This window comes from Asterias amurensis, chromosome 12 (genome assembly GCF_032118995.1).
Source record: "Asterias amurensis chromosome 12, ASM3211899v1".
Lineage (NCBI taxonomy): Eukaryota > Metazoa > Echinodermata > Asteroidea > Forcipulatida > Asteriidae > Asterias > Asterias amurensis.
The window spans coordinates 13,729,008-13,744,652 of NC_092659.1; the positions used below are offsets into that span (position 1 = coordinate 13,729,008).

Here is a 15,645-nt window from a genome sequence, read left to right on the forward strand (position 1 = left end):
TATTTTGAGTAATTACAAATAGTATCCACTGCCTTTAATAGCTGGTTAGCAGCAATGTTTTTGTTAAACAGGTTTACCACTACCGCGCTAAGCAAATTTGTGCGCTTCACACTCCTCTGTTAATACCCCCCCCCCCCCCGTTTAAAATTTGCGCTGTATTGTACCCTATGCATTATAACTAATATTTAAAAACTACTTTTACATTTTCAATTGTTTTAATACCTGAATTATTACTGTGATTGAAAATAAATCTTGATTCAGATTTTAATAGTATTACATATTCATAAGACCTTTATGGTAAACAAATATACACTGCACACAGTATAATTATATAAGTGCAAAATATACTTATTTATTCATAGTGGAGAAAGATGATGCAAAAGATAGAAACTTATATCACAGTGTGTGAATGTCTACGGTAGAAAGTAAAAATATTTTTAAAATTTATGTAAATATCATAAATTTAAATACACAAACACTGTTTCAAAGCAATAATGATATGTACGTAGATAATTATATATATACATAATAGACCAACTTGTTTGTTTTTCCTCGAACCTTTACAAAGGGTATTTTTGTAGATAGCATTATTCGTAACGTACAAGGTCTACTGAGGGCGCCCTTCCGATATACGGCCAGAGGCAATTTGTGTTTTTTTCAGCACTTTATAATATTATTGCCATCCTCAAAGATTTCTTTTTTAAGGATTCCTCTTTTTTTTAAATTGATTTAGAAGAAAGAAAAAAAAACAATCGAATAGCACTACGGTCGTTTTGTAGTGCAGAAACAAAACGACCGGCCTGGGGTGCACCACACTAACAAATAATAGGCACGCCATAGGAACCAATGCTAACAAGTAAATATTCAAAAAAGACAATTCCTTGTAAAACAATAGATAAAAGTAGCTTAATACAATTGCATAAAACCATAGACATTGATCGAACAGGGGAATTTTGCCTGCCAGGGCCAATGTCAAAGAGCTTAAGTACGAAAAGTAGCTAAGCACAACAAAATAATATGCTTACCAGAATAAAGTTACCAGTCAAACTACTGTCATATATAAAATCTGTGTCTGGCATCCTGTTCAAATAGCAGCAAATTGTTACGCAATGTGTTGTGATTAAGCAGCTATGTGAAATTGGCCCTGCTATGTGAGTTATGACGATATCAACACCATGTGACATGCCAGTATGGCAAAATGAACTAGATCAACCATTAGACCTTTATCACGCTGTCTCCATCTTGGTCATGTTCCTTGTATTGAACAACAATTATGAATGTCAATTATCATTTTGCAAATAGGAACCAGACTATTTTGTTCTTCCAGCCTCGGTTTGGTTACATTGATATCAATGGGAAAAACTCAAGATGGCTGCACCATGATATAGGTCTACATAGGAAAGCCCAAATTTGCCATATCTAAAAATGGCGGCAGTATGAATTGCCACAGAACAGGCGTGCAGAACAGCTGCGCTTATATAATAAAAACCAAGATTACTAAAAACGCACACTGAGTGAAATACATTACTCATGGCGTTACAGTAAGCATATGAAATGGTTGTACAATGATTAATTAATCATGGCGAAAACTGAAAACATGCTTAGAAACTAGACACCGTATACCTGTGTAAGAGGCAGTGTTTTCAGTTTTGAAAGATTCCAGAGAAACATTGTTTCGGATGGAATCATTTAGTTCCAGAGAACAGGTCCAATGTGTATTAAGCGTTAAATTTTCGTGTTAAACAAACTAAAAACCTACCAATTAAGATATAGCCTACACAGAAGGCGTGTGGTTATCCTGCCCCGGCCCTAAAACTAAGTTTTTTCACAAAATGTAAAACCTTCTAAAGTGTGTTAATGACCTATAGTGTTTATAAGCAATAGTAAACTTACAACGTTACATTGATTTTTCCCCGTCTATTAGTAGAGTTACATTTTTTCACTTTTATACGAATATGGGCGCTTTGCCCATAAGTGGGGATAATAGATAGAATGTCAACCCAACTTTACTTAGAACTTTTATACAACATGTATCTCAAATTATTGATCTACGTAGATTCCTTGTAAAATGTATGCACATGTGTATGTATTATGTATTCGTGTGTATATTGTAAATTAAACAAATTTAATTATGGTGTCCATATATAAAACTATCAAATGAATACGAATAAAATGAATAAAAGTAATTAAACAAGTTATTTTGGTCGTATTATTGTTGTTGTTGTTGTTGTTGTTGTTGTTGTTGTTGCTGTTGTTTTTTGTTTTTTTGTTTTTTTTTCCAATTTTGGAAAAAAAAAACTGCAAAACTGGTGGGTCTTCCTATTTCAGCCTCGAACTTTTTTCTCCGATTTGCCTCGAAATCCCGAAATTAATTGACATAAATCCCTTAATTAGTAAGTTACATGTGTTTGGAACAATGGGGGTATGGTTGGAAAAAAACACAAGGGGCAAGCAAGTCTAGCATTTAAAGGGAAGGTACACGTTTGGTATTTACTCAAAACAATTAACTTAAAAACCGACTTGGTAACGAGCATTTGAGAGCTGTTGAGAATACAAAACATTGTGAGAAACGGCTCCCTCTGAAGTAGCATATATTTTGAAATAGAGGTAATTTCTCACTAAAATAGTAAAAGACTTCTAGCTAGAAGTCTTTTATTCGTATCGGAAAGCACATAAATTCGTCAAACAAGGGTGTTTTTACTTTCATCATTTTCTCCCAACTCCAATGACCAATTTAGCTCAAATTTTCACGGTTTGTTATTTTATGCATATGTTGACAATATATCACGTAACAAATTGTTTTATAAGAAACGTTTTTAAAAAAAATCATGGTTCCTGACCATTAAAAGTAAAAGTTAAACTTGTTTTCGTTAGAGCGGGTGATACTCTTTGAAATACCATTCACTCAAAAAAAATCTATTGTTTAATGTTTGGGGCCAAAAATCTGACATAGTTAAAGGAAACGTTGCCTTGGATCGGTCGAGTTGGTCAAAACAAAAGCGTTTGTAACCGTTTTTTATAAAATGCATATGGTTGGAAAGATGTTTTAAAAGTAGAATACAATGATCCACACAAGTTTGCCTCGAAATTGCGTGGTTTTCCTTCTACTGTGCGAACTAACATGGTCGGCCATTTATGGGAGTCAAAATTTTGACCCCCATAAATGACCGACGTGTTAGTCGACATTGTATTCTACTTTTACAACATCTTTCTACCCATATGCATTTTATAAAAAACGGTTACAAACGCTTTTCAAAGACCAACTCGTCCGATCCAAGGCAACGTGTTCCTTTAAGCACAAAAATAAGCCAACCAAAATAAAATTATACTTTACAGAATAAGGTCACCAGCCAAACCGCCATGTCACATGTACAATCTGTGACTGGTATTCAGTTTATTTTTGCTAAGCAGAAAGTGTTTAAGCAAAATGTTATGCTTAAGCAGCTCTATGATAGTTAGACATCTTCATAAGTAGCAAACATAGCTGACTCAACCAACAATGTTGTGCTCCTCGCACTCCACTTAAGTCCAACATTTGTATCTTGCGGATTCCCCACTCCGCCTAACTTTCTGCACAATCCCTCGCACTCACAAAAAGGCAGGGGACCGGTCCTTTTCAGTCGCTGGTCCCCGATGCTGGAACGCCCTAACAAGTCATTTTCGAAACACCAACACACTCCAGACATTCGAGAGTAAATTAAAATCACATCTATTCTCTTCTCGCTCATAAACTTACTTTTTCGTAGCTCTCTTACCAGCGCATTGTATCTTGTAAAATGCGCTTTATAAGTCTTGTTTATTTATATCATTTATATTAAGCTCTCTGCCAAATGTCAGGTGATTTGGAAGAGAAACAATTTGGGCCAAACTCGCAAACAAATGCAAGGTGATTAAATCTTTCCTTTTTACATCTAACTTCCCAGCTCTCATACACGCCTGAATCGCTCCAATTTGAAACCGACTCAAACGAAGGTAACGTCTGGCACACTCGGCTGTTTTGAAGAAACTTACACAATACTGACACTACCTTCACATCGAAAACAAAAACAGACACACGCAAAATCAGTTGATTTTTTGGTTTCATTTCTCCTTTTTTATATTTATAAATCAGAGTCATAAACAAAGTAGCTTTGCTAGCTTGCATAATGCATATAAATATATTTGTCTTAGTTTTAACACCAATGCATATTAAGCACTGTAGAATCAGTGCCTTTCGAGGAATATTGTGTTAAAAATACACAGGCTCTCCCGGATGGGATTCGAATCCCCCCCCCCATATTCTAGAGCAGATATCAGAAACACTTTATATATACAGTCATTATCAAAGTAGCTTTGCCAGCTTCCATAATACATATAATTTTTTTGGTTTGTTTTGTTTTTGTTTTTTGTTTTTTTTGGGGGGGGTTTACATCAACCCCAATGTGTTTAAAGCAGTGTGTAGTAAGTGCCTTTCGACTTGAAAAATACATAGGCGTTCTCGTGGGGGATGCGAACCCACAACCCCCGCATTCTGGAGCGATATCTGAAACACTAAGCCACCAAGCATGCCTGATGAGAAGCACGAAGAAGGCAATCAGCGCATAACTGATCAAAACGTTGATTCGTCAACCACCAACTCTTTTCAGAACCAACACTACTCAAAGACACTGGACACTATTGGTAATTTTCAAAGACTAGCCTTCACAGTTGGTGTATCTCAACATAATATGCATAAGATAACAAACCTGTGAAAATTTGAGCTCAATTGGTCGTTGAGGTTGCGAAATAATAATGAAAGAAAAAACACCCTTGTCACACAAATTGTGTGCTTTCACATGCTTTTAAAGGCAGTGGACACTATTGGTAATCATACTCAAAATAATTATTATCATAAAACCTTTCTTGATTACGAGTAATGGGGAGAGGTTGAGAGTATAAAACATTGTGAAAACAGCTCCCTCTGAAGTGACGTAGTTTTCGAGAAAGAAGTAGTTTTCCACGAATTTGATTTCGAGACCTCATATTTAGAATTTGAGGTCTCGAAATCAAGCATCTGAAAGCACACAACTTCATGTGACCACGGTGCGACAAGGGTGTTTTTTTTCCACTAATATCTCGCAAGTTCGACAACCGATTGAGCTCAAATTTCACAGGTTTGTTGTTTTATGCATGTTGAGATACACCAACTGTGAAGACTAGTCTTTGACAATTACCAATAGTGTCCAGTGTCTTAATAAAGAGATGTTCACATGGTGTAACTGCGAACCTCTCTTAGTTATACTTCCACCATGCAAAGTTTCAAATCCCACTGATCAGCAAGAGTAGCAAAGGATTGTTTCTGCAGGGCACATGGTAAGCAATAATTATACAATGCTTATCACACATCAGTGTACTGGTAAAAGCAAACCAAATAAATATTGCATATTTTATCCACATGCTTATGTGAATCCATGTTAAAGGAACACGTTGCCTTCAATCGGACGAGTTGGTCTATAAAAAGCGTTTGTAATCTTTTGTTATAAAATGCATATGGTTGGAAAGAGTACAATACAATGATCCACACAAATTTTCCTCGAAATTGCAAGGTTTTCCTTTTGCTTTGCAGACGAACACAGTCGGCCATTTATGGGAGTAAAAAATTTGACTCCCATAAATGGCCGAGACCTGTTAGTCGACGAGATAAAATGAAAACCACGCAATTTTGAGGCATATTTGTGTGGATCATTGTATTCTACTTTTATAATATCTTTCCAACCATATGCATTTTATAACAAACAGTTACAAACGATTTTTCAAAGACCAATGCGACCGATCCAAGCAACGTGTTCCTTTAATTTTGCTAGAAACATTTTTCCCTATGGTTAAATACAGGAAACATATCATAAAGGGATGGAACTTCATTGGTTTGTGGAATAGAACATTCATTACCAATCTTGTAGTTTTCAATAAATATATCATAAAGAGATGGTACATCATTGGTGTTTTTCATACAAAATTATCTTACTTTAAAGACACTGGACACTATTGGTAATTGTCAAAGACCACTCTTCCCACTTAGTGTATCTCAACATATGCATAAAATAACAACCTGTGAAAATTGGAGCTCAATTGGTCGTCGAAGTTGCAAGATATGAATGAAATAAAAAACACCCCTGTCACAAGAAGTTGAGTGCTTTCAGATGCTTGATTTTGAGACCTCAAATTCTAATTCTGAGATCTTGAAATCAAATTCGTGGAAAATTACTTCTTTCTCTAATACTACGTTACTTCAGAGGGAGCCGTTTCTCACAATGATTTACTATCAACCTCTCCCCATTACTCGTTACCAAGTAAAGTTTTATGCTTATAATTAATTTGAGTACGTACCAATAGTGTCCACTGCAGTGCACTGTATGCACTGTATAACATAAGGGGGAACCCTTTCACAACATAGTTTGTACTTACAAAAGCTGCAGTGCGTGTCACCAGGTAAAGTTTTATGGTTAATAATTTGTTGAGTATTTACCAATCTATGACCCTACCTTAAAGCCATAAAAAATACACAACCTGGACAGTAGCAGAGTGCTACAACTAAAAACAGTTTAAAACAATTTTTTCTTCTTCAAAAATCCATTGAGCTTTTCTTCATGTCATTGCTTTAATTCATAATTCAAAGTATGTACCAATGGGGGGGGGGGGGGGGGGCGGTTAGAGCATTCAAAAAACACTTGTAACTGTCAACATGAAACAAAAGATCTGTGCAAGCTTACAGGTCAATAAATCAGCAAGAAAATAGCGTCACAAGAAAATAGTAACAAAAAACTTTCACTATTTTCATTTATTGGGATTTGGGAGACCAAAACTGGTTGTTTTTCTCCAAAAATATAGCATTTATAGAAAAACAAAACTGTCAAGGGAACTTTTCCACCATGACAATCTTTATAATACCACTTGAGTTTTTTGCAAATCTGTGTACGTTTATGTTTTCAATCTTACCAATGCTGTACACACACTTCAACGTGATGTACAAGTATTTCGATTTGAAATGCTACATGCTTACTAAGCACAATGCAAATAAAAAAGTGGCTTTGTCATCCCTTCCAGGGGTCTGTTCTAAGCGGGGTGGATACTGCCCACCACCCTTGGGAACAAGGTTGGAACAAGACTTTAAGACACCACTATCAGTCTCTGTTTTTCAAACTCTAACCACACTTTAAAACTCTTAAAACAACAAGTTCACTAACACCTGTTTCAAACAGGCGCCCCAGAGTCGTGCAGAACAAAATTCTGAACAAAAGTTCAACGTCTGAAAAGGTTAGGAGCACCTGGATGCACTAGAAGTCGTAAGATGGATTGTTACAGCCATGGTTAGACGTCGATCTTGTCATGAGCCGAGCCAAAGAAAATGTTATGTTAAATGCACCTGTCTGAAACCAAAACTTATTTAGGTCGACCTAAAGTCGTTCCTAATCTATTTGGTACGGCGCGACTCTGGTGCGCCTGTCAGAAACGAGTGAAGTCAAACCCCTGCCACAAGTCACTAATTAGTTACGCCTGAGGCAGCACAAGCGACCTTTGTTAGGACGGCCATCTTGTCTTTGATTCTGGAGGGGAGCATTGCCAGCTGTTTCTTCTTCCACTGTTGTAGAACAGCGAGGGCAAATGTCGGGTTACTTGGGGAGAGACTTAGGACGGCTTCTGCCGTGCAGAACTGGACAGTCAACGGAACTATGAGAGAAGTAGACAAAACTAGTATTAGTGTTTGAGGGTTCTACTTCTCAATTTCACAACAAGCCACATTCATTTGACAGAAACAACCACTGGTGCCCACATTGGTTGACCACTCAAGTGTGAAGCACACATTCTCACATATCAAAGATTGATATTACAAATAATAATAATAATAACAAATTCTTATATAGCGCACTTCACAATAACCGTGTCAATGCGCTTTACATTAGTGCCCATGTCATAGGGCCAATAACATCCCTTTAATGTTTCTCAGCTCCCTAAGGAGTTTACAGCCCTGAGCTGCCTGTAAGGCGCTTGTGGCTTTTCATACACAATATCAACCTCTACCCTCGCAGGTACCCATTTATACCCCTGGGTGAAGAGAAGCAATTATAGTAAAGTATCTTGCTCAAGGACACAAGTGTCCAACCAGGATTCGAACCCACACTCCAGTGACTGCACCAGAACTTGAATTCGATGCTCTTAACCACTCGCCAATGACACTCTACAAACTCTATTATTACCTTGAAAATTCGCTTTTACAGCTTGATAACTTACATGTATACACAAGTCTTACTTGTTGAATTTTCTTTCACAAAATCACAAAATCATTAAGATCTGACAATTTGTTTCCTCAGTGTGATCTGTAAACCTAAACACTTTTTTGGTACAGACCTTATGGCGCTCTGTAGGTGTTTGGCATTTCAGATCTTCCCACTCCAATTTGAAGGGATTGCAAAATAGCAACCCTATGATTGGACAGATCCGATCTTTCGCTTTCCTATGGTGGTAAGCTTGAGTATGGAGGGTCAACATGGACAAAACTACAGCTTTTTAACCAATAGCCTTTGTGCTCAGGCTTGAGCACAAAAAAAAAACTGATTTTTTCTTTTTCCAATTTAAAAGATATTCTCACATCCTACCCAGTCCACACAAAGTTCTACGGCCAACGTTCCTTCCATTGTGCTCCACCTAAACTATGGAACTCTCAAAGACTGCACCACGTAAGAACAACTCAAATCTTAACTTAAAATCAGTCTTTTTAATTACAGAAGCACATAGAGACTCTAGTGATTCTTTTGCTAAACAGGAACTGCTTAGTAATCTTATTATTCTTAATTTTAGTATTATTATGGCACAGTCAAATCGATATCAGGGCTGAAAGGGCTCAGTTCGAGAGTGATGTCACAATACAAATCATTACCATAATATTGACAACTCATCTAAGATGAGGAGGGCCCCAAGAAAAACCCTTGTTACTAGGAAAGGAATAAAAACACATAAACTCTACTCACATATGGCCCTAACCGGTAATCAAACCAAGGCAACATTGGTGAGAGGCGAGTGCTTTAAGCACTATCCACAAACACCACCCAAATAAGGAGAGTTTCCCCTGAACCACCTCTCCACTACATGGCCCTAGAGGGCTCCTATCACCCAATAGACCCTTACCATATACCTTATCGCAAATACCGGGGCGCGCGCGTAAAGCTTGGAATTAGGTGCATTGTGGTCTAGCTGGTATCCAAATTTGATCCATATATATCCCACAATGCACCTCATTCAACAGTCTGCGCTTGCGCATTGGTATTTGCGATAAGGTCTATGAAATATGCTTAATACATTAATGCATGCAGACAGACCCTATCGGTTGGCAAACACCAATGAGCACAGCGATGTGCACTATGCAAACACACAATCACATCTGTGTCATGCAGCATTAGACGCATAAAAAACAGCGAGATGTTCCCACTCATTTTGCCAACCAAGATGTAAGTGCGCACGAGCTATGTGCAATTTACATTTACATTGGGAAGGGTCTATCACAATCGAAGAAACTTACCCGATTCCGTTGGTTGTTGGAGGACTCCTGCTAGCATCTTAAGAATCTCATACACTGACTGTCTGTTTCGTTTCAGTCCCAGCGAGGCAACGTTCCCTGGAAGTACAAATAAAAGAGTAAAAGTCACGCATTCAGAGATGTTACAGAACTGACTGTATCTAACAGACACCTTGCAACGTCTCAACGTTAGCTGGTCACGGATACTAGGGGGTAGGAAGGCTGGGTGTTTTTTCCAGCCTGTTGTTGTCTTGATGTCCCATGTGACCGGTTGGTGCTGTTTTGGCTGGTGCATTTTTTTTTTTTTCGGGTCTTTTATTGCTTTGTATTTCTAACTTAACTTATTTTGAAATTTATATAGTTTTGATATTGATTGTATATTATTGTATTTGGCCAATGGATATCAAGTTTCTATGTTTTTAACGTGGACAATAAATAAATCTATTCTATTGTATTCTATGCTACCTATTTTGGGATTCAAACCATCGTTTTGTAAGAGTGTTGCAATGACTGTGTTAAATCCAAAGTATTCTTTGAGTTTTCAAAACCGTTTCATTGTTTTAATCCTACATAAATGTTGATGTAAACAATCAAACCAATAACATGTTGAAAAATTTCATTTCAAAAGGTGGTCACGTTTTTGAGACCGGCAAAAACCTTGAGCGCATAATTATAATCCCTAATACAATCTGAGAAGCATAACCGCAGTAATGCTACTCATATTCAAATTCGTGGCCATACAGGCTGATACATGTATGTTTTTTGGTTCGAATCCCACCCGAGTAACATGCCTGTGATATTTTTTCACAGGACTCGGGAAAGTACTGAGTATACAGTGCTAACACACACCGGTGTATGGGTAAAAACCAAAATTAATATTCTTTATCCCCGATGCAAATTTTACGTCTATTATAACCACATTACTTTGTAGTGACATTTTTCTCAGAATGCTTGATAGTATCAAAAGCTGCAATAGTCTTCTTACCAATAATTTTTATTGTCATTAATTTTAAGAGTGACTACCAAACATGTATCTTCCCTTTAATTGTCTGGATATTGCTTTATAATTTAACGCCAAGCTTTTTCACTGATTTTTCATGTTTAGCTGAGTAATGGTCCACAGGAAGTGATGAAAAATACATTCCTCTGGAGAGACTGACAAAACAATGAAAAGAAAAAATAACTCACCGATAATCTTCATGACAGCACACGCCGATGCATCAGCCGGTGTTTCCACACCTATACCAGTGCCATTCGGTTTCAACCGGTCCGGACCGGTTCCTGCTGGACTGGTAGCCTGTAGTAAGCCTTGACTCCAGATCTTCAGTACAGGCCAAAGCTTCTCCCTGATGAGGAAGTCATTGGTCCATTCCCAGCCGAGGTGTTGAGCATACACTTCGACGGTCTTCACAAGCTCGTATGACTTGGATGTTAAACTTGCAACCCTAGGTTCTGTTGGGAAAAAAATACATTAAAAAAATAATTAATGCAAAAAATAGTTAATGGCCCGACGTTTCGACCCTAGCAGAGTCTTTCTCTTTTCTTTTTAGCCTTCGAGAAAGACTGCTAGGGTCGAAACGTCAGGCCATTAACTATTTTTTGCATTTATACTCTCGGTCCATTTGGTTGGTTAGTTGTTTGCAACAGCTAATTCTATTTTCTCAAAAAGAAATTAAGGCGTTGAAACTTTCTACAGCTAGCTGGAATCCTCACTTATTAGCAAGATATTATTTGCTTCTTGCTATTACTAATCTTAAAAAGGCTTTTCAAAAACTTAAAATTTGTAAACTGAATGTTGTAATTGTAACGACAAGTCAATAATTTATACTTTGTGAAAGTTGCTGATGTGCCTTATCTTTGTCATCTACGTTTCTGAAATCAATAGAGCTCTTACACAGAAACAGGTTTCAGACAAATGTGATGCCACATGCCTGCAATATGGTATTACGGAAATGCATTCACACAGTACACAGTCAACCCTCCTACTGTTAAACCATTCAATATCATCCACTGTGGTTTTGAAAGATAGATAAACCATGCCAGCCTGCATTATGATATCACATGATGAATGCATACACACAGAAAAAGGTCAACACTCCTGCTGTCTGACCATTCAATATCATCCACTGTGGTTTTGAATGACAGACATACTATGCCAGCCTGCAATATGATATCATGCCGTGGGTACATCAATAAAATACACAGTCAAACCTCTTTGGTTTTGAATGATAGATAAGCTATGCCAGCCTGCAGTCCAACAGGCATGAGCGCATACACGGTCGCACATACATGTACACACTTTAGATCTGTGTACAGTTGTGTATTCGGTGCTCTTAACTGCTGGGCCACGACACTTCCATGTTGTGTATTTTACCTGAAATCACTGATAGGTAGAACTTGGTTATGGTAACATCTTGAAGGGAAACAAGAACTTGACAACAGCTCTCCACGATGGCATTCTCAATTGGGACATTCCATCCACAGATAGATTGGAAACAGTCCATCATCTACAGGAAATAAATAAAGAAAACAACAATTAACAAAGACAATAAAAAATCACATTTATAAAATACTAATTTCCAATCTGCAGGAGATAAATTGGTATTCCGATTAATATGCTAAGTGAAATGTACCTTTTTTTTTTTCTCTCAAAAACTTACCTACGTATAGTCAGTTTTAATTCATTGTGGTTGGTTATTTGATAACGATTTGAGCTAACAGTTATATAACATCTGACTGGTACCCCAATCAAAGATATTGACTAAAAGAAATAAGACCGGATAGATCCGTTGGTACGCTAACCTGGAGTACATTGGTTCGAGTTCTTGGTCAATTTGTTCTTTCTTTGTTGAAACTTACCCACTCAATTTCCCTTGTGTTTCATTACTTAATATTTAAAAATAAAAAGTTTCATTCCCTAAAGTCAAGTCATGCTACAGTAAACTTTTCTTCATTCAACCCCAAATTAAGTCAATTTCAAACAAAGAAGTACCTGTTGGGCGTGTTGATCCTTAGCGGCTGCAGCATTTGCAAGACGTTGCATTACAATCATCTCCAACGCATCACAAAGAGGGAGTGCTCTAGCTCCGACCTGCAACAGGGAGACGTAAAACCACAAACAAATCTTGTCAACATTTACTAGTTGGAACATTTACTCGTTGTCAACGTGCATTTACTCTTTGAAAATATATCATTGTACAATCTTGAAGGGACACGTTGCCATCGGATTGGGCGCTTTGGGCTAGAAAAGCTCTGGTTCATCAAGTGGAACGCCATGTAGGAGCTCGAGCCTAAAGCTCTGGTTCATCAAGTGGAGCGCCATGTAAGAGTTTGAGCCTAAAGCTCTGGTTCATCAAGTGGAGCGCCATGTAAGAGTTTGAGCCTAAAGCTCTGGTTCATCAAGTGGAGCGCCATGTAAGAGTTTGAGCCTAAAGCTCTGGTTCATCAAGTGGAGCGCCATGTAAGAGTTTGAGCCTAAAGCTCTGGTTCATCAGGTGGGGCGCCATGTAAGAGTTTGAGCCTAAAGCTCTGGTTCATCAAGTGGAGCGCCATGTAAGAGTTTGAGCCTAAAGCTCTGGTTCATCAAGTGGAGCGCCATGTAAGAGTTTGAGCCTAAAGCTCTGGTTCATCAAGTGGAGCGCCATGTAAGAGTTTGAGCCTAAAGCTCTGGTTCATCAAGTGGAGCGCCATGTAAGAGTTTGAGCCTAAAGCTCTGGTTCATCAGGTGGGGCGCCATGTAAGAGTTTGAGCCTAAAGCTCTGGTTCATCAAGTGGAGCGCCATGTAAGAGTTTGAGCCTAAAGCTCTGGTTCATCAAGTGGAACGCCATGTAGGAGCTCTAGCCTAAAGCTCTGGTTCATCAAGTGGAGCGCCATGTAAGAGTTTGAGCCTAAAGCTCTGGTTCAACAAGTGGAGCGCCATGTAGGAGCTCGAGCCTAAAGCTCTGGTTCATCAAGTGGAGCGCCATGTAGGAGCTCAAGCCTAAAGCTCTGGTTCATCAAGTGGAGCGCCATGTAGGAGCTCAAGCCTAAAGCTCCGGTTATGAAATTTATAAGGTTGGCAATTATGTGGAGTCAACACCTTTTGGATAAGAGAAATCGGGTTAGGGCTAGTATACATTGACAGTGCTGAGTTAAATGGATGTAAGGGTGAAACTTACAATAGTATTTTTAAGTTTTTTTTGTCAAGTCATGGTTTCATTGTGGCAAAGAAATTTTCAATGAAAAAGAAGGACTAAAAAAGCGGGGAAAAAAATTCTGGAAAAACATAACTTGCGGACAAAATTATTTTTTTAAATACCACTGTGAAATGGTTAAAGGCAGTGGACACTATTGGCAATTACTCAAAATAATTATCACCATAAAACCTTTCTTGATTACAAGTAATGGGGAGAGGTTGATGGTATAAAACATTGTGAGAAACAGCTCCCTCTAAAGTGACGTAGTTTTCGAGAAAGAAGTTATTTCCCACGAAATCAAGCATCAGAAAGCACACAACTTCGTGTGACAAGTGGGTTTTTTCTTTCATTGTTATCTCGCAATTTCGACGACCAATTGAGCTCAAATTTTCACAGGTTTGTTATTTTATGCATATGTTGAGATACACTGACTGTGAAGACTAGTCTTTGACAATTATCAATAGTGTCCACTGTCTTTAAGGAATGTCAAGAGCAACTGCTGATGCTATGTAACAAGTATCAGAATAAGTTGCAGGAATGAAACTGTTACCACACCTTTCTTTTCAAGACAGTTGTCCATGTGACGGCCACATTCAATAGAAGCTCTGCAGCATCTGGAATCTCTTCCCGTACAAGGTCAAAACACAAGACTCGTATTCTATTGATGGCTCCTGGTGATTATAGAATGGAATAGTTTTAGTGGAAAAGAAGGGATAAGCACAGAGTGGTCTTTTGTCGTGTCTGTGTCGAGTTTGAGACGAGTCAATATTGTTTTTTTATTACTGGGTGAAAGTTGCCCATTCATTGTGTCTTTGTCCTTCATGTTTACATACTTGGCAAGATGGGTTGCAAACTCCCAAGAGAGCCAAGAAGGTAATGAATTGGCAGTTGTTTCGACGCCAGGAGAGCATGCGTGAACCAAGATCAAGTGATGCCAAAAAATAAAAAACAACTGTTTCTACTTCGTTGAAATTATAATTACCATTCTCTGTTTGGCCATTGATGAACAAGAAAAGAAATAAGGCATTCAAATTAAGAGAAACCTGCAATTGTAACACAAGGAAATTTGTCATCAAAAGCGCCCACATGCGGCAAAAAAAGGATAAATGAATGGAAGTCTTGAGGATTGGGCATGACAGCAAGATTAACCTAAAAAGCAAACTTAATCACTGTACCCTACTACTAGCCAAGAACACAGAGGAGAAAAGAAAAAGACAAAGTTCTAGTTTTATACGTAGGATGAAGACCCTTGGAATTGTTCCAGGGAAAACCCATGCAGTCAGGGCCCAATTTCAAAAAGCTTTGAAGCAGAAAGTACCAATTTATTTGCCAAGTTGCTTAGCAAAAAATTGAGTGGGGCACCATTCAAACCAATGTAAATGTAATGTAATTTTGGCTGGTAACCTGTTTCTGTTAAGCAAAACCTTTCTGTTCTAAGCAAGCTTTTGTGCTTTACAGGCTTTATGAAGTTGGGCCCTGGTAGGGACGGTTAACCAAATCCATGTAGTGCCCTTGTGGGATTCGAACCAGGCTCCCAGAAGTGGAAGGGCGAGGAAACTAACCACTTCGCCAACCCGACCGCTACTAACACTGAAGAACAAAATCCTGACAATTGACGAGACTGGAGTTTTTTATCTTACCTATTTGCCTGGCAAGTGCGGCTATCATCCTACAGCATGCAGCGCCAACGACGACCCTAGGATTCGACTCTGTGGGAACAGCTTGTTGAACTTCTCTGGACAGGCACATCATAAGCTGGCTCATGTGGGATTTCTATCAAAAAAAAAGGGCACAATATATTTACAAGATGAAAGCTTCTTGGCTTAAACAATTCACAGCTTTGCAAAGATTAGAGATGCATCACTCAGTTTTACCAAGTTTGATAGCAAAAGTTTTTTTTTTTAAGAATTAGATTGTACAAAGGGTGTCATGGCTGAGTG

General features: G+C 38.2%; 1 protein-coding gene across 2 annotated transcripts in view; it reads right to left on the bottom strand.

Moving 5' to 3' along the window:
* Positions 1–6,664: 6,664 nt before the first annotated feature.
* LOC139945227 (uncharacterized) overlaps positions 6,665–15,645 on the bottom strand; it is a 32,084-nt gene continuing 23,103 nt past the window's right edge. For both annotated transcript variants that reach the window (XM_071942537.1, XM_071942536.1), the window contains exons 16-22: positions 15,346–15,478; positions 14,261–14,376; positions 12,522–12,620; positions 11,904–12,036; positions 10,718–10,981; positions 9,533–9,628; positions 6,665–7,686 (exon numbers count right to left, since the gene is read on the bottom strand). In XM_071942537.1, coding sequence (XP_071798638.1) covers positions 7,499–7,686; positions 9,533–9,628; positions 10,718–10,981; positions 11,904–12,036; positions 12,522–12,620; positions 14,261–14,376; positions 15,346–15,478 — 1,029 coding nt within the window. In that variant the 3' untranslated portion in view covers positions 6,665–7,498. The remainder of the gene's footprint in view (positions 7,687–9,532; positions 9,629–10,717; positions 10,982–11,903; positions 12,037–12,521; positions 12,621–14,260; positions 14,377–15,345; positions 15,479–15,645) is intronic.